The 20,085-nt window shown below is 45.7% G+C and overlaps 1 protein-coding gene across 5 annotated transcripts in view; it reads right to left on the reverse strand.

Moving 5' to 3' along the window:
- The window catches only part of KCNH1 (potassium voltage-gated channel subfamily H member 1), a 377,304-nt gene that overhangs the window by 321,308 nt on the left and 35,911 nt on the right, over positions 1–20,085 (reverse strand). For all 5 annotated transcript variants that reach the window (XM_002717533.6, XM_002717532.6, XM_089312133.1 and 2 more), the window contains exons 4-5: positions 16,587–16,715; positions 9,736–9,854 (exon numbers count right to left, since the gene is read on the reverse strand). In XM_002717533.6, the coding sequence (XP_002717579.1) occupies positions 9,736–9,854; positions 16,587–16,715 (248 nt within the window). The remainder of the gene's footprint in view (positions 1–9,735; positions 9,855–16,586; positions 16,716–20,085) is intronic.

A 20,085-nucleotide genomic window follows, 5' to 3' on the forward strand; every position in this document is an offset into this window, starting at 1 on the left:
CATAGCCTAGACAGCTCATAGAAGAGTCTCAGGTGATTGCTGACATCATAAATAAGAGTGCCAATTGTTAAATCAACAATGGGAGTCACTGGGTACATGCTCCCCATATAGGATCTCTGTCCTTAATGTGTTTAACTATGAAACTCAAAAACAACACTACTAGTCGAACAATACCCTATACCTTGTGCGGTTGTGTGAGTGCAGCCTGTTGAAATCCCTGCTTAGTTTTTTTATTTTATTTTTTTTATTTTTTTATTTTTTTTTATTTTTTGGCAGGCAGAGTGGACAGTGAGAGAGAGAGAGACAGAGAGAAAGGTCTTCCTTTGCCGTTGGTTCACCCTCCAATGGCCGCCGCGGTCGGCGCGCTGCGGCCGGCGCACCGCGCTGATCCGATGGCAGGAGCCAGGAGCCAGGTGCTTTTCCTGGTCTCCCATGGGGTGCAGGGCCCAAGCACCTGGGCCATCCTCCACTGCACTCCCTGGCCACAGCAGAGAGCTGGCCTGGAAGAGGGACAACCGGGACAGAATCCGGCGCCCCGACCGGGACTAGAACCCGGTGTGCCGGCGCCGCTAGGCGGAGGATTAGCCTAGTGAGCCGCGGCGCCGGCCTGAAATCCCTGCTTAGTATATACTAAGTTGATCTTCAGTATATGAAGGTAATTGAAAATGAAACGTGATGAAGGGTGGGATGGGAGAGGGAGTGGGAGAGGGGAGGGCCACGGGAGGGAGGGGGGTTGCGGGGGGAAGCCACAACAATACAAAAGTTGCATTTTATGTTCTACTTAAAACTATTGGTTGAACTCTGTAATTAATACACATTTACTCTTAGGTGTTTAATTAATGCTATAACTAGTACTCAAATAGTATTTTACACTTTGTGTTTCTGTGGGGGTGCAAAATGTGGAAATCTTTACTTAATATATGCTAAATTGATCCTCTGTATATAAAGATAATTGAAAATTAATCTTGGTGTGAAGGGAAGGGGAGAGCGAGTGGGAGAGGGGAGCATTGTGGGTGGGAGGGACATTATGGGGGGAGGAAGCTATTGTAATCCATAAGCTGTACTTTGGAAATTTATGTTCATTAAATAAAATAAATAAATGAATCCAGAAAAAAAAAAAGAGTGCCTTTGCTGGCTCATTAGTGGACAGGACACGGTAGAGCAAAGAATCCCTAGGCTTGAGGATGTGTCGCTAGAAACACCCAAAACTGAAAAGAGAAAAAAGACCGTAACAGAACATCCAAGGACTGTAGGGCAACCACAAACTGTGAATTCTATAGAATATCAGAAAGAGAATAATAAAGAAAAAATTTTTTATAAAACTGGAATATTTGAAGAAATAATCACTGAAAATGTCCCCAGATTAATGCCAGCTTCCAAACCTCAGCATAGATTACCAACCAGAATAAATGCCGTGGGGACAAAAAAAAAAAAAAAAAAAAAAAAAACCCTAGCTAAACCATATTTTCAAATAGCAGAAAATCAAAAATAATGAAAAAGCCCTCAAAGAAACCAGAGGAGGAAAAATTACCTAAGCCTTAGAGAGGCAGAAATAATAACCATGTAACAAGAAGAGAGTGGAATGAAATTTTTAAAATTCTGAGAGAAAAAGCTGCCAACCTAGAATCCATACCCTGCAAAATTATCCTTCAAAAGCGAAGAGGGTGGAGTTTGGTCTTCCAGTTGTGATGTTGGTTTGATGCCCTCATCCCATATCAGAACACCTGGGTTCAAGTCCTGGCCCTGCACCCAGTTGCAGCTGCCAGCTAATGCATACCCTGGGAAGCAGCAGGTCATGGCGCAAGTCACTGGGTCCCTGCCACTCACCTGGGAGACCTTGGTCAAATTCCTGGCTTCCAGTTTTAGCATTTCCCAGGCCTGGTGGGCGCAGGCATTTGCGGAGTAAATCAGCAAATGGGAACATTCTCTGTCTTGCTCATACATAAATAATTTTTAAAGCATGGTTTCTTTGTTTCAAAAAAAAAAAGTGAAAACAGTGCTTTTCTCAGATGAAAATTAAGTGAATTTGTTGCCAGCAGGCTTACCTTACAATAAATGTCAAGAGAGAGGCTGGCATTGTGGCACAGCAGGTTAAGCTGCTACTTGCAACACCAGTATCTCATATAAGTGCTGGTTTGAGTCCCAGCTGCTCCACTTCCAGTTCAGCTCCCTACTAATGCTCATGCAAAAGCAACAGAAGATGACCCAAGTGCTTGGGGCCTTGTCACCCACATGGGAAACCAGAATGAAGTTCCAGGTTCCTGGCTTTGGCCTGGCCCAGCTCTGGCCATTGCAGCCATTTGGACAATGAGCCAATGATGGAAGATATCTCTGTGTATCTCTCCCTCTCTCTGTAACTGTGCCTTTCAAATAAACAAATCTTTTTTAAGATAAAAAGAAATGTCAAAAGAAGTTCTTCAGAGAGAAGGAAAATGATACAGATACTCAGATGTACGTAAAAAAATAACATCAGAGAAAGAATGAGTGGAGGAGCCAGTTCTTTAGCAGGTAAGGAGTGTTTGGGAACTCTATGTAGTACCACCTCACAATTTTTGTTTTGTAAATTTTCTTTTTTTTAAAGATATTATTTATTTATTTGAGATGTAGAGTTACAGACAGTGTGAGACAGAGACAGAGGCAAAGGTCTTCCTTCCGCTGGTTCACTCCCCAAATGGCCGCAACGGCCGGAGCTGTGCCATTTCAAAACCAGGAGCCAGGTGCTTCTTCCTGGTCTCCCATGCAGGTGCAGGGGCCCAAGAACTTGGGCCATCCTCCACTGCCCTCCCGGGCCACAGCAGAGAGCTGGACTGGAGAGGAGCAACCGGGACTAGCACTGGCTCCCATATGGGATGCCGGTGCCGCAGGCGGAGGATTAACCTAGTGCGCCACAGCACCAGCCCCTGTTTTGTAAATTTTCAACCATTCCCATATGGGTGCTGGTTTGAGTCCCAGCAGCTCCACTTCCAATCCAGCTCTCTGCTATGGCCTAGGAAAGCAGTGAAAGATGGCCCAAGTCCTTGGGTCCCTGCACCTACATAGGAGACCTGGAAGAAGCTCCAGGCTCCTGGCTTCATATTGGCCCAGCTCCAGCTGTCGTGGCCATCTGGGGAGTAAACCAGAGGACGGAAGACCTCTCTCTCTCTCTCTCTCTGCCTCTGTAACTCTGACTTTCAAATAAATAAATTAATCTTTTTAAAAAACTTAGTTATAAAAAAGTAGAGGTAAAATAAAGATATTCTTAATTCTTCTAACAGTTTTTTGACCAAAGTAATAAAAGCAACAGTGTATTATGCATGTACATATATGCATGCTTGTATATGATTATGTATAATGAGATGCATGACAGCAATATGCAAGGACTGAGAGGGAAGAATTAGGAGTATTTTGTTATTGTACAGTACTTGTACTACCTATGAAGTAGTATTATTTGAAAGTAACTTGAGGCCAGCGCCATGGCTCAATAGGCTAATCCTCCGCCTTGCGGCAGTGCCGACATACCAGGCTCTAGTCCTGGTTGGGGCGCTGGATTCTGTCCCAGTTGCCCCTCTTCCAGGACAGCTCTCTGCTGTGGCCAGGGAGTGCAGTGGAGGATGGCCCAAGTGCTTGGGCCCTACACCCCATGGAAGACCAGGAGAAGCACCTGGCTCCTGCCTTCGGATCAGCGCGATGCGCCGGCCGCAGCACACCGGCCTCGGCGGCCATTGGAGGGTGAACCAATGGCAAAGGAAGACCTTTCTCTCTGTCTCTCTCTCTCACTGTCCACTCTGCCTGTCAAAAAAAAAGTAACTTGAATTATTTGTAAATGTATATTGCAAACTTGGGGGTATCTACTAAAAAAAAAGGTTAAAAAAATTAACTGCTATGCTAAGGAGAAAAATGGAATCATAGAAAACTCTCAGTTAAAACGAACAGAGGAAGGGCGGCACTGTGACACAGCAAGCCTATCTGCCAGCTGCAGCTCTGTCATCCCACGTCAGAGCACTAGTTAGAGTCCTGGCTGCACTGCTTCCCAGCCAGCTCTCTGCCGCTAGGCCTGGGAAAGTAGTAGAAGATGGTCCAAGTACTTGGGCTTGGCCACCCATGTAGGAGGCCAAGATGGAGCTCCTGGCTGTTGTAGCCACTGGGGAGTGAACCAGTGGATGGAAGATCTCTGTGTGTCTCTCTCTTGCTCTCTTGGTCTCACTCTGTCACTTTGCCTTTTAGAGAAATAAATAAATCTCTTAAAAAAAAAAAAAAAGGAGATGGGCATTTAGCCTAGCGGTTAAGATACCCACATCTCATACTGGAGTACCTGGGTTCAATACCTGGCTTTGGCTCCTATGTTCAGCTTCTTCCTAATGCAGAGCCTGGAAGGCTCTGGAAGGCAGCAGTGATGACCCAAGTAACTGCACTCCTGCCACCCATGTGGGAGACCTGATTTGTGTTGCCAGCTCCTGATTCAGTCCAGCCCTGTCCTGCTGGTGGCAGGCATTTAGGGACTGCACCAGTGGGAGGGAGCTTTCTTTCTGCCTATCAGCCTCTATCGCTCTGTCTCTCTGCCTCCCAAATTAAAAAAAAAAAAAAAAGAAGAAGAAGAAGAAGAAGAAGAAAAAGAGTAGAAGACAAAACAGGAACAAAGAACAAAGGCAATGAGCAGAAAAATAATAAAGAATACCATTGATGTTAATCTATATCAAGAACAAATTTAAACCTCAATGGTCAAAATACACCAATTAAAAATAGAGATTGTAAGAGCATATAAAAAGTAAGATCTTATCAAAGAGATACCTGCACCACCATGTTTATAGAAGCACTGTTCACAATAGACAAAATTTGGAACCAACCAAGGTGTCCATCATCAGATGAATGGTTAAAGAAAATGTGGTATTTACACAATGGAATATTATTCAGTTATAAAAAAAGATTAACATTCTGTCACTTGCAGCAAAATGGATGCAACTGGAGAACATAATGTTGGGTGAAATAATCCAGACCCAGAAAGACAAACACCCCATGTGTTTTCTTACATGTGGGAGCTAAAATTAACAACAAACTCAGGCTGAACATAGAATGTTGATTATTACAGTCTGGGAGGAAGGGGAGGGATAAATGCTTTTTGGATTAAAACAAAAAGGCAGGGAAGCTGAATGTGGTGCATTGATTGACAGATACTAATATGAGATGTTAATAGGGGGAAAGGGTAAGGAGTATTTGGGCACTCTATGTAGTACTACCTCACAATTTTTGTTTTGTAAATTTTCAACCATTCCAAAATAAAATGTTTTTAAAATATGAAAAAGATACAATTATACACTTTCTACAGTATAGTTTTCTAAACATGAAAACACACATCCATGAAAAGCAAAGTGCCAAAGGAAGATATACCATATTAACACTAATCAAAAGAAAGCAGGAATGCCTATGTTAAATTTGATGCACCAGACTTCAGGGCACAAAAGTTACCAAGCATTCAGAGCGGCACTATAGCAATAAAAATGTCAATTCAGCAAGAAGACATAATAATGTATGAAGCTAAAAACAGGCATCAAAGTATGTGAGACAAAAACATCCATTATCATTGGAGATTTTAACACCTCTCTATCAGAAGCGGACAGACCCAGCAGGTCAAAGTATCAGTAAGGCATCAGTGAACTCAACAACACCATCAGCCAACTGGATTTAATGGACTTGCACAGACTACCTCACCAATCACGGCAGAAAACACGTTCATCTCCAGCCCACATGGGACATTTACCGAGACAGACTGTATTTGGGGCCATAAAGCAAACCTTAACAAGAGAAAAGAAATCGTACAATATCTTCTCACAAACCACAGGAGAATTAGCCTAGAAACCAACTAGATAAAACAGCTATAAAATCCAGAAATACTTAGATTATAAACAATACTGCTGAATACCACATAAGTCAAAGAAATCTCAAAAGAAATTAAAATACATGTGTAAGTAAATGAAAAAGAAAATATCACTTATCAAAATGTGTGGCCTTCAACAAAGGCAGTGCTTAGAGGGAAATTTTCAGCATTATGAATGCATACATAAGAAAATAAGAATTAAAAATCAATATTCTGGGCAGGCGCCGTGGCTCAGTAGGCTAATCCTCCGCCTGTGGCGCCAGCACACCGGGTTCTAGTCCCGGTCGGGGCGCCAGATTCTGTCCCGGTTGTCCCTCTTCCAGGCCAGCTCTCTGCTGTGGCCAGGGAGTGCAGTGGAGAATGGCCCAAGTGCTTGGGCCCTGCACCCCATGGGAGACCAGGAGAAGCACCTGGCTACTGCCTTCGGATCAGTGCGGTGCGCCCGCCGCAGCGCACCAGCCGCGGCAGCCATTAGAGGGTGAACCAACAGCAAAGGAAGACCTTTCTCTCTGTCTCTCTCTCTCACTGTCCACTCTGGCTGTCAAAAAAAAAAAAAAAATCAATATTCTGGGACTGCAGTGGGTTAAGTTGCTGTTTGTAGCTCCAACATCCCATATCAGAGTGCTGGCTCAGGTCCCCTCTGCTCTGCTTCTGATTCGGCTCCCAGCTGATGTGCCTGGGAGAACTGCAGAGGATGGCCCAGGTACTCAGGCCCCTGCCACTCATTTGGGAGACCCAGATGAAATTCTGGGCTCCTGGATTCAGCCTGGCCCAGCCCGAGACATTGTGGCCATTTGGCCATTTGGGGAGTGGACTAGCAGGAGTCTCTCTCTCTCTCTCTCTTTCCCTCCTCCTCTTCCTTTATTCCCTTCCTCCCCTCCCCTCTTCCCTCACCCTCCCCCTGCTCTGTCACTCTAATGTTCAAGTAAACAAATAAATCTCTTAAAAAATCAATACTCTTATCTTCTACTTTAGGAAGCTAGAAAAAGAAGAGTAAATTAAATCCAAAGTAAGCAGAAGAAGAAAATTTAAAGCACAAAGCAATGAAAACTGAAAGTAGGGACTTGATAGAGAAAATCAACAAAACCAAAAGGTGAAAGCTGGATCTCGGGAAATACCAATAAAGTCACTGAGTCACAGCCAAGCTAACTAAAACTTAATAGCTCCTGGGATGGGACCCAAAGGTTTGCCTCATACTGGCTATTAACGAGCAACTACTTATGCCACACAAGTAGACAAAAATACTAACATCGTTATCTTTCTTCAACGCAATCAGTTTTAAAAAAACCACTACTGGGGGCCGGCACCGTGGCACAGAAGGTTAATCCTCCACCTGCAGCGCCGGCATCCCATATGGGCGCCAATTCTAGCCCCAGCTGCTCCTCTTCCAATCCAGCTCTCTGCTGTGGCCTGGGAAAGCAGTGGAGAGTGGCCTAAGTCCCTGGGCCCCTGCACTCACGTGGGAGACTGAGAGGAAGCACCTGGCTCCTGACTTCAGATTGGCGCAGCTCTAGCCACTGCAGCCACCTGGAGAGTGAACCAATGGACGGAAGACCTTTCTCTCTGTCTCTCATAGTCTGTAACTCTATCTCTTAAAAAAACAAACAAACAACAAAAAAAAACTACTGGGTACTTACTATGTGCTGGACACTTTTCTAAGTGGGAGTTTTCAATAAATAAGTAAAACTATATAATAGGGCAGGTGAAGATGAGGATAAGTAATGGTATTTCTTCCCTATTTTGTCATGATTCATATCATAGAATTCATGTATAGATTCATGTCTATATATACATGTGTGTATAGGTGTCTATATACATATCCAATACTGTTGTTTTCTTCTCTTTCTCATTCCCTGTCATTTAACACCAGATGTGTTGATAACAGTTGACTTTACATCATAGCATTTAAGTTGCAGATCAGAAGAACAGGAAACTCCAGCGGGGGCCTTGCATCTTCTTCTGGGGAAAGGGTGGGCAAGTTCTCCATGGATGGGATAACTGCATCACGGCAGACAGATGTATGGCTTTTAACTTGTCTTTATTTGGGGATTAGGCATGGCTTAGGGCAATGTGTGTGGGTACCCCACTGACAAGGGGTGAGTTATAAACGTTAGTTTTGGATGTCAACTTGGGTAGGCCATGGCACCAAGTTAGTCAAGAGAACAATTAGATTTGTGTCTAGATTAGTGTTCCTGGACAGGTATTTTGTACATGTGACTACATGTATCCATAGCTGGCTAACTTGCAGGAGAAGACATTCTGCTCTGTATTTGTGTGAGCCTCATCCAATCAGTCGAAAGCCCCTAAAAGAAGAACTGAGGTTTCCCTGGGAAGAAGAAATTTACTGGTAGACTCTGCCAACCCCACCTTATAAATTTTGGAGCTGTGTAGCCAGCCCTCACCATCACACAAGCTAATTCCCTGCTAGAAGCAGGGAATACATTAAATACCCCGCTGGCTCTGTTTTCCTGGTAAAACACCACTGATACGAGTTGCCACACAGAGAAACTGCAATGCAGGAAGGCTCGCAGTGAAGAACAGCACTGGAAGGGCCGGCACGGGCAGGGCCAGCGTGCATTAAAGGAGCAGGAAAGAGGCCAGTGTGGCCAGATGAGAGTGAGCAAGGGGGAGAAAGGAAAGAGAGGAGGTTGCATGATTAACCACAAGAAGGGGCAAGGAGAGTACAGGCTGTGAGCGCATCGGCATCCTTAGCCTTCTTACCCAGAAACTGAGCCACAACACGACCAGAAATGATGCTGCCATCATCCAGATGTCTTCTCCTTCTCTGACAGGACACAAACAAGCGCTCCCCAATCCCACTGCTGGCTGAAGCTGCCGTCTGCTACAGAGACCCTCCGTACTTAACTCATACAACATTCATTCCCGCACACATCCAGAAAACCCGCTGGGGGCTGCAGCACACAGGGAGTTTCTTCCTTAGCAATACAGGAGCCAGGAGTCAGGTCAGAAAGAGACCCACTGTCCAAGCATGAATCAAGGACTGCACTGGCCACCTCCAGGCAGAGGGATAGCTCATATTGCCACATCTGGGTAAGATGGAGGTTTGCCGGGTAGAGGATTTCATGCCCCTAATCGGGACCATTCACTGAAAAACAAGGCACAACTAAAGGTAGATGATAGTGACTGGGGTACAGCAAACCTGATAAAGCATATTCTAGAGGCTTCCAGACTCTCACTTATCCTAGCAAAAGGGAAAACACCACCACCACCAAGTTTCCTTACCACAAAACTTATCCACATAACAGTAATTTTAAGTATATTTATTAAGATGGAAAAAACATTCCTGGTTATGTAAAGGCAAGAGAAGACAACACACTGCTTCTCAGGAACACCCCGACTTCATAAACATTAACATGGGAAAAATTTAATTTCTTAGCCTTTAGGACAAAGGATGTATGCAAAGAAATGCATAAATGCACACCCCAAAAAAAGTGTAATAATAGCATGTCATTAGCAGGATTATAAGTGATTTTTATTTTCTTCTTTTTCTTCCTATGACTTCTTTTTCCATAACAGTATGAATTGCTCAAATAACAAAACTGTCTATAGCCAATAAGTAAAACTCCACATGTATTTAGCACTTCTCGCTCCTTCCTTACGCACATAAAAAAGTGGTTTGACACCTGAAATCTCAAGCAAGTCGGAGTCAGTTTCTCCAGCCTGCTTTTACCTATGGTAAAGTAGAAAACACAAAGCAGCTGGACCACTCACCTGAAGTCAGCCTCTGTGAGGAGCAGCCCCGCCAAGACAGGCGTCTGGGGATCCCAAAAGTCCCGTCCACGCCAACACAGCAGCTCTGAACCACTGTCTCTGGCCACACCTGCTGGGAGCGAGCCTTGCGAAGAGCCGCCCCTTGCGCTTACCTCTGCCAGGCGGGAGTGCTTGTGAACGTTCTCGCCCTTCTGCACGCTGGGAGCCAGCTGCTGCAGGACACCCCTGCTGCTGGTCAGAGCTCTGGTCAGCCGAGCAAACTTGCCCCAGCCTGAAGCATGTGGAAGAGCAGAAAGACAGGGTCAGGCACGTCCCGAAGGAGCAGAGACACGCACAGCAGCAGTCAGGAGCAGGCACAATGTCCTCTACGCTCCCATTGTTCACCCCCACACCCCCACAAACAAGACGCACCGTCCAGAAAAGGAGCTCAATACACGGATACGTGGCAGCAATTGCGTTTTCCCATGCACGTTCACTTCATCCCGACGACAGCTTTGTGAGGTGAGGGCCGGTTTGAGAACCATTTTACAAATAGGGAAACTGAGGAACAGTGCAGACAACCAGAAGGGGTCTAGAACCCAGATCTCTCCACTCTGGCCCAAGGATTTCCCACCCGCTACTACCACACAATCCAGATGTTTCTCGAGTCACAGGTCAGGCTCTTCCCAATCCCCATGCCGCCTAATCTTAAAAAAACTGAGCTGGTTCTGGGTTTTAGATGGAAGAGCTACTCAAATGGCCATTCCACGCCTCCCCGAGGCCAGGGGAATAAACACTCCCAGGAAGGAAGAGGAAGGGAGAAAGATGGTGGGTGAAAGGTTGTCACTGACACTGTCTGAGATGCCTGAGTGATGCTCACTGCTTTGAAGACCCCCAAACCTTCCAATGTCCAACAACACCAAGGTGTTGACCATGGCAGCTGCCCCAGGGACCCCTGAAAGCTTGTCAAGGTTCACAAGCCCACGTGGGGATTTCAAGAGCTCCAAACACACGAACATGGGATGCACAGCAAATAAGCAGACAACCATTTTCACATGACAGCTAAAAGCACCATGTAGAGACTTTATTTTTTTGATCCCTTAGAATCAAGACATCCTCAGCACCTTCCAGCACTATCCCATTTACCAAATTTTACCCGAGCTCCTTTCCAAAACAGACTTAACATCCAGAGGACTCTGGAGTGAAATCAAAGAAGGGCCCTTTTTTTTTTTTTTTTTTTTTTTTGGCACAACCTTTAAGAACCATGATTGGGATACATTTTATTCAACATAGCAAGAATAGCAAATCAGTTCTTTTTTATCTCATTCCAAAAGTGCTGGCTTTGGTGGTGCGTTCATCTATTCTGAAGCCATAAAGCAGAGACGTGGGCCGGCTGGGGCCAGCATGAAAAGAGGTGTGTAGACATCGGGCTGTGGGGGCCCCGTTTATGTGACGAGGAGGGGATGGTCCGGACTGCAGGGGTCTCTGACGTCTCCCCAAAGGTGCGCTTTATGCATGTGCTCACTGAAACACACTTGTAGGAAGTGAGAACCAGAACTGTTAATGTCTCCTCTCAGAGCCTGGCTCTTCTTCAGCTCAAAATACAGTGGAATTGAATTCCGCCCAGCTTTGCAAGAACAGCAGGAAGTAGGTCTTCTAGTAAGGTAGAAAAAGTGGTGCATGCACACCCTCCGACCACCATCAGCACCACAGTGGCTTGCACTGTGGGAACAGTAATGAGAAGAAAACGGCAGGGCAGACACCCAGACTCTGCTGGTGGGAGTTCAGGGCCTGGTCCTTCAGCTGATAGAAAGATGAGAAGAAAGACCCAGGGGCCTCTCTGCGCATTTCCTTGGGGTGCAGTCAGCCTCTCACTCTCTGGCCTCGCCTGATGGCCTTTGCAGAAATGTGGCTTCTAAAGGAGCGGCTCTCTGGGAAGGCAACTATGTCTTGAATGGGAAATGGGTGTTGCTGGATGGGAAGTGGATGTTCTACCCACGATGGGCAGGCTCGGCTCGGTTCGGCTCTCTTCTTTCTCGATTTCCCAATGCCACCTTTTCCTCCCTGGAATATGGATACTTTACAGCAACCATCATGACTAGCCAGATGGAAAAACCGATTCATTCATATAGGATTCTGTACACATAGCTACCAGGTTACGTACCAGGCACAGTGTTGGGTATCACTGCAGAATCATGAAAGAGGAGTAGGAGTTAGGTGGGCTTAGAAGGAAAGAACGGACTTCCCGCACAGAAAGACCAGCGTCTACAAGGCAGAGGTTCTAGATGGCTAGATGATTAAAGCATGCCTTGGAAGGGGCAGGGGGAGGCAGAGAGTAGCCGGAAATTATGCTAAAGAGGTTGTCAGGAACCAGAAGGGGAAACACTCAGACAGTGAGAACTCAGATGCTAAATCAAAAAGTCTGAAGCCTCTCCCAGACACTGGCCTTTCTCCCACCCACGCCCCCCGTTGTACCTCCACCTACCCCCAGCAGACTTCTCTTCAATCCCAAATCCTGCTTCACTCTTCTTAGGTCCTTACCTGTCTGTCCACCTCAATGTGTTAGTTTCTACTTGGGAGACTGTCATAAACTAAGGTTCTATCTCAGACATTTCCTTACCTACAGCACTTCATATAGGGCCAGACACCCAAAAGACACCCAATAAGTGTGTACGCTTTATATAAAAAAAAATAAGTAAATGAAGAACAAATATTCTTTTCTCAAACTCTGTTAAGTTTGAGAAGAGATTTCTGTACTTTCCTCTTTCACCAGGCATTTCTCTACCTACTCCTTCAACTATGTCCCGTGTGAAAGTTCAGTGCTGGCCCAGGATTCTTCCCAATTTTGTCACACAGGCCACCACTAAGTGAGGCACAGGCGGGCTGTGGATGCCATGGGAAGATGGCAAGCACCACGTGATCAGGAAGAATGAGGAGCAGTGGGAAGCAGGGCAAAGGGAGGAGTGGGGAAAAGCACAGGAGGAAGAGAGCACAGTGCTCAGTCAGCCATCAGCTAAGGGCATTCGCCGGGCCCCTTCTCCCCTCCCCAGGAAGAAAGACTGCTCCCCCTGCTGCTAGGCTGCCATTGGGGGCAGCCACCCACTAGGATGCGTGAGCCCACAGCTCCAAGTTCCCCCTGAGGCAGAAGAGATGGCTCTGAGTTCGAGTGCCTGCTCCTCTGAAGGTAAGTCTAAAAAGACAGCAGCCACCTCACCCCAAGATGCAGAGTCACGGATTCTCTTAGAGGACCTGATGCCGTAACCCAAAGCCCAGCCAAGGACAGTGGCCACATGGCACCAGGTGGGCAGTCGGTGTAGCCACTGCCTGCGTGTCTTCAAGTGACCCTCCCATGGACCTTCCCCCTATCTGTGCAGATAGATGGCGGCTCCAAGCAGCCAGCACTGACTCATCCGCCTTCCCTCACCCCAAGGGCAGGGAGAGAACACGTGACTACTGGGGGGCTGTTTATATCCATTGCTCTGTGTCTCCCAAGAGCACCTCCTAAACACCCCACAGGAAGCCACATAGAGAGGGATGGGTGCTTACAACAGCTCACCAGCACCCTCAGACTGGAATATTCTAAATCTCTGGTCCTCAACAATCTCCTCTGGAGTGTTACATCCCTTTTGCTGCTGCATTTGGCTCAAGTTTAACTCTGAATTTAGATGGAAACACATGGATCATCGGAAATGAATTTGCTCCCTTAATATGAGGTTACCTGGAGGAGTAAGAAAAAAAAAAGAGGAGTGACTCATCCCCTGGTGAGCAAGGTACAGGGAAGACTCTGAGCCTCACATTCAAACTCTTTTTTAAGACTGGATTTGTGTATTTGAGAGGTAGAGCCACAAACAGAGAGGGAGAGACAGAGAGAGAGGTCTTCATCCACTGGTTCTCTCCCCAAATGGCCACAATGGCTGGAACTGGGCCAATCCAAAGCCAGGAGCCAGGAGCTTCTTCCAGGTCTCCCATGCCAGTGCAGGAGCCCAGGGACTTGGGCCATCTTCTGCTGCTTCCCCAGGCCACAGCGGAGAGCTGGATCAGCCTAGATCAGAAGAGGAGCAGCACGGAATAGGAGCAGCCGGGAATAGAACTGGCACCCATACGGGATGCCGGCACTGTAGGCAAAGCCTTAACTCACTAAGCCACAGTGCTGGCCCCCCAAATCCTTTCCACTCACTCAAGGCTTCTGGCTTAGAAAGGTGAATGGGACAGAGAAAAAGATCTTGCAGCCTACTTCTCTCCCAATTATCCATAATAACCAAGAGAGCAAGAAATAAGGAACAAATGAAATCCCCTAAAGTATCACAGATTCTCATTTTAGGGATTCTGATTTAGCCAAGAATTCCCACTCACTCAGCTTTTAAAACACCACACACACACACACACACACACAGCTGTTTGCAGACAGCAAACCCAGCATGGCTTGCATTCCCTGCTTCATACTAACTGGGCTCTGTTTGCCAGACAATAAGGAAATCTATCAAAAGGCAGAAAACGAAATGAAGATGAGCAAGTCAGGGTCCTGGATCGCTCATAAAGAGATGATGAGAACTGAGAGGGTCCCTCCAGTCACAGAGCAATGTACTTTCCATCTAGATTCGAACCTGGCAGCCAGAATGGAAGTTCATGGGCTTAAAACTAACAAGGCCTGGGGCTGGCACTGTGGCGCAGTGGGTTAAAGCCCCAGCCTGCAGCACTGGCATCCCATACGGGCAGTGGTTCTAGTCCCAGCTGCTCTTCTTCTGATCCAGCTCTCTGCTATGGCCTAGGAAAGCAGTAGAAGATGGCCCAAGTCCTTGGGCCCCTGCACCTGCGTGGAAGACCAAGAAGAAGCTCCTGGTTCCTGGCTTCAGATCAGCTCAGCTCTGGCCGTTGCAGTCATTTGGGGAATGAACCAGCAGAATGGAAGACCTCTCTCTCTCTCTCTCTCTCCCTCTCCCTCTCCCTCTCTCTCTATCTCTCTGTAACTCTGTCTTTCAAATACATTTTCAAAATGATTCTTTAAAAAAAAAAAAAACTAACAAGGCCTGGCAAATCATCACTCTTCCCTCATAAACACACATAAAATCTGACTTTGTCCTAAGCAGACCACCAAATCAGAGTGGGCCAGGAGCACAGCGACGTGACAAATGAGAAGGTCTGACCTGTCTGTCATGGCACTTAGATGGACAATAGTTCCACATCTTTGAGGAGACAGTGAGCGTGATCCACTAGCAAGGTTTCTATATCGAAGGTTGAACTGTGTGCGTGTGTGTGTGCGCGCACACGCTTTGAATTTTTATAAGCCACATGTTGCTCATGTTAATTCACATTAAGACCTTGGCTAACAGAGACTAGGATGAGTGTGCATGTCTGTGTGTCTGTGTGTTGCACCGAAAGTCTTCTCAGCCATGAAAGGCATCAGTAGGCAGGTAAAATGAAGAGCAATCTATTATCCCTGGAAAACAAACCTAAGTGAGTCTCACAACCTCATGCTGACTCATCTATTTCAGGTTTCATGAGATCCAAACACAGAGCATTCCCTGCAAGGTATGCCTTTCCTACGGAATAATTCCTACATCTCACCCAAAAGTGTCCCAACGATGATAAAAAGCAAACACTATGGCTCAACCAAATCACATATTTTATATTTTTCAGGGAAAACTTGAAAAAATAAGTCTCAAACCATTTGATTGCCTTTAAATTACTACTGATGAGTTTATTAGGTTAAAAAGCAAACACCTCTTCTAGATGGTGACAAGCTGGCACTTCATCATGGATGTGTCTGTCATCAAGAGCTACCACTGCACTGGGAAATCTTCAACTCAGAAACCAGAAACTGGGCAACCATAAATCTGCAGGAAAAGGGACACTTCAGGAGACTAAGACACTGCTGCAAGGCGCTGCATCTGCTGCACTCCTGAAACCAGAAAGCAGGCTGAAATGGGTTTAGAGAGCTATCGGACACTTGGAAGAAGCACAGTGCATTGATACACAGGAGCACTGTGCTCTGATCGCCATAAACGGGAACGTCTAAATGAGCCAGGGTTTGAAATCCCTCCGAGGAGAGACAGCCTGGGAGGGCCTCCACACAATGCTTTCCTCCTGTAATACCCACTTAACAGGCAAAATGCTATCACATGAAGAATCACAGGCCTCGGTTTGACTGTCCCCTGGACTCCACTTCACCTCTCTGCTGCCTCTCAGGAAACCACAAGGAGCAGAGTTCTCAGGGAGAGCTGGAAAGCCAACCACGGAACCAGGTGCTACTGCAACAGGAAACAGCTCCTGGCCTCCTGGTTCTCCTGGGTGCAAGCTACAGGAAGTGCTAAGCCATCCCCTAATCCCAAACCTCTGGGGACAGGAGGCCACCCCCTGCACAGCCTGATGGACTGCAGTTGTTTTAGATTCCTAAGGCATGTCCTTTCCAAGGTCCCCAATGTTATTCAAACAACTCATGCGTGTGATGGGTCAAGGTAAGTGATCAAGTCTGTGGTCACAAAGCTGATCAGTGAGCCTCATGGAAATGTTACCTAAGGCCTTGGCCTCACTAACGCCGTGTCCCAGATGAATTAACCATCTCCAGACTTAACTCAACCAGAGAGGCAGAGAGGTACCAACGTCTGTTTTAACAAACTCCAGAAGTCAGTCAAGTCTGAGTCTGTAAATCAGATGAATGTGGCCGTGGATCACCCCCTCTGCAGGGCTGAGATTTATCATTGCAAAACCTGGAAAGATCCTCATGATACCAGAGTTGGCCGACTACCTTCTCTGGCTAATTGTTTTGGAAAGTGTTCATTTAAAAAGGGATAAAATTGATTCAAGTGCTTTCCTAAACAAAGGGTTTTTTTTTTTAATTATTGTTCGCCCCTTCTCCTCCCCCAAGACATTGCAGAATGACACAGTACTTTACCCAATACAAATCAAAGTTTTAATGTGGATCTCTGCACAGAGATTGCCTTGGCAACCTCAAATTCTCTGTAGCAAGAGTCACATGAAAGGCAAAAAAGACAGAAGTGTGTGTGTGCAAATCAGAATTACAAACCTTTGCATGAATCATCCTCAATCGGCTGTTTGAAAGCTGTTATGTCACTGAAAGTGCAAAGAAATAAAACCACTTTATCCTGTTCGTTTCGAATTGGAGCAATTTTCACAAAGAACCACACAGGTGTCCCTGAAAAGAATATCAAAAGGTCGGTCAGTAATTTGCATTCTCATTTGAGGGGCTACAGATGCAAAGACTTGTGAATGAATAGGTACAAATATTAATTCATTTTTTAAATAGTCTCATTCCTTCAGGCGCCAAGGTATTCTAACATTAATTTCTTTTCTTGCTGGAATAAAAACTTTCACAGTGACTACTCAGAAGGAATTTTCTTCTGTTCAAATAATTTTGTAAGTGCAGATCTCTTAGCCCTTGAAAAAAATTAGGAAATAGGTTGAAAATCCCATTTGATTTAAGAAGAAACTTAGGCAGGGAGATCTAAAGACTTACCTTAGCCCACAGAGTGGACAGTAAAGAATACAGGGCCAAAGTGGGCACAGCCAACCCAGGCCAGCAGATGATGCAAACTCAAATTTCAAACTCCATCCATTGCTACAGGGCCCTGAGTGTCTGAATCCAGTTTGTGATTCTATCAACTTGGATCAGATGCTCAATCAAGCATGGGCCAGAAGCAATCTTTCTAAGTCCTTTTCCCTACAATGAAAATATAAAAGAGCCAAACACAATGGCAAATGACAAGATACCCATGAAGGAAAAGATGACAACCATGATACCCGTGGCAAGGGCTCCTTGGGAAAGGAGCTGGGATGTGACCACGCTGGTACCTTAGGAAGCACAAGGAATACGCTGCAATCCTTGTGTCTGAGCTGAGGCTGGACGTAAGCCACCTCTTCCTAAGCACTGCCTTCATGCACGGGAGGAGGTGGGCAGGGCTCCTCTGACTGTCTTCTCAAAGAGGGCCCCACTCTGGCATCCATGGCCAAGTATCTGTACAGCTCTGGCTTCCGAGGAAATAATTAGGGAAAATAAAGAAACATTTTCCATCCACAGGGGACACCACAGAAGAAGCACCAATCTGTTCTGTGTTACAAAATGAAACGAGACACCACCCAGAGCTGTGCTCTTTGCTACCTAGTTCTTGCATCCCAGTTCCTAGAAGAGCATGTAGAATATAAGAAGCACTAATAACTATTTGTTGAATTTTACATAACTAGAATAATACTACTCTATAAACCATTTTCAAATCAAAATACACTAATCATTTCCCCATGTTGCTAAGTATTAGTTTCCTATGTACTGGGTCCTGTGCTCAGTATTTAACAACCCCTGTTATGCAATACAATGTGGGCAACTCATAGAACCTTGGAGATGAAAATAGACCCCAAAGAGGTTACTTGGGCCTCTGCTTGTAATCTTGTCAAACTTCATACCGCACAACACAGGTAGACTGAGATCTCTGATTAACAGGACAATGAGCCAGTCTAACTTGACAATAACCAGCTTACAGATTTGGCTACAACACTGACAGGTAAGTATGAATAATCCTAAATGTAAAAACAGACAACAAGTAGATCAAATGGAAATTTATTCTCCTTAAATCGTGGCTATCCATGTATTCATCCATAATTAATTTTAATCTTCTTTCCATTTGTCTTTGCATAATTTTTAACTACCAGTTTCTGGGAACTCTCGGAGTGACAGATTATAATACATTTTAAGAAAGAAATATTTTGAAAGAAAAAATCAATCACACAAAAATCACTGTAGCATTTCAAAATCAAGAAGAAAATGACCTTTGGATTAACTATCTTTTCTGGAAAGTCTGTGCGACTATTCTTTTCAGTTCCTACCTCAGAATCTGTGCTACTTTCAACTAAGCCACGGAAAACTCAAAAGAAAAAGCATCATAGCAATTCATCCCACATCCCACCAGCTCTCTGTTGTAGCCTAGCTCCTAAGACAAAACGCAAACGAACCCAAAACCCCTTTCCTTTTTGTTGTAAAGCAAACTTCATGCCATTTTTCTTAGATGGTAAACCAGAAACCACTCCCAATTCATCAAGCTGGTAATGAATCAGCTGAGAGGAGCCCATCATACAGGAGCCTTATCTTGCTGTACACCCCAGAATCATGCTCTCATAGCTGCAGCCTGCCAGGCCACCCTGCACTGCACCAGCTGGCCTGCGGCCTGGGGGCATGTTCCCATTGGGACCATGCCATCTCCTCTTCAGATCCCACTTTCGCCCACTGAGGTTGACAGTGCTGACCTATGTCTCTGAGCCCACGACATCTGTCTTATTGAGAGGCCTTCTCCCTTTTCCCACAGTTCAAACTCATCTGGCCTCTCAGGTCCCCTGTGTGCTTCTCTCCTCCAAGCCCATCGCCTCCCTCCAGAAATGTGCCCTGCTTGGACACATGCTACTCTCACCATTCCCTGTCAGTACTGAAGTGGGCATATTCTACCAAATCTTCCTAAAGTCAGTGTGTGTTGCCTAGAGTTCATCTCAAGTTGATCATGGGGACTCAGAGACAGACCCACCTTTGCCCCAATCTCGTGTTCCCCTGTGGAAGGACATCTTTCGGTGTCACACTCTGGGTCTTTTCCCTTGGTTGCTAATTTGGGAGATAAGAATTAGACATGTGGCCCCTCCTCTGCTCTGTTCCATCATTCTGTAAATGTTAAGGAAGAAGAAAGACAAAGGCAGGGGGAGGGGCAAGGCTGATAGAGGGAGAGCCCTCCAATGCTACCTGTGGCAGGGGTTAAATCTTCCCAGTTCTGTGATCCACTGTTAGAAACTTACTTGCCAATAGATATAGACTACATTCTCCAGGACCAGCTTTTTGACTCATACAAGTGACATCGTAACCTCTATTGGCCTGAGTCCTAAATGTCCCTCAAACTGGTTGTGATCACAGACAGGGAAGGAAAGTATTGCCCCTCCTCCAAACCTTAACAACTGAAAACTGTTTCTATAAATAGATCATAACCTACCCCAATGACAAGAGACCTGATCTACTTTCTCTGCCTTCCCACCCAGTATCTGTATTCCAATGGAATTTAGTCTTAACACACAGGATCACATGAGGTCATTGCACTGCTCAACTCTAGGGGGTGCTATTGTAGAGCTGGGCCACCTTGGTAAGGTGGGTGCCTCTAGGAACACCTGCTGAGTTTCAAAGAAATAAACTCTACTTCCTGCATCTTCACAGTTACTCAGAAATTTCTCCATCCCAAATGACCACTACCCAAACAATCTAGGAGAGTAGAATGGACTTGCATTTTCATTTCCTGAATTCTTCAGAAGAGAACATGAGTCCATCCTAGGTGGTGTAAACCAGTGATTTCAACCTTATCCCTTGCAGAGCAAAGCAGTTTCATCTAATGAGATATTACTTAAAATATCAATATCTGAAGTAGTTGTTTTAAGTGACTGTACACTATCTATAACCTAGAGCTCCACCCATCACTTTCCCATCTACCCCTCTGGGAGCTTCAAGGAAATTCAAGAACCTCTGGCTCCATTCAGACATTGTCTTT

Source organism: Oryctolagus cuniculus, chromosome 13 (genome assembly GCF_051225735.1).
Source record: "Oryctolagus cuniculus isolate XC-2025 breed Fujian yellow rabbit chromosome 13, ASM5122573v1, whole genome shotgun sequence".
Lineage (NCBI taxonomy): Eukaryota > Metazoa > Chordata > Mammalia > Lagomorpha > Leporidae > Oryctolagus > Oryctolagus cuniculus.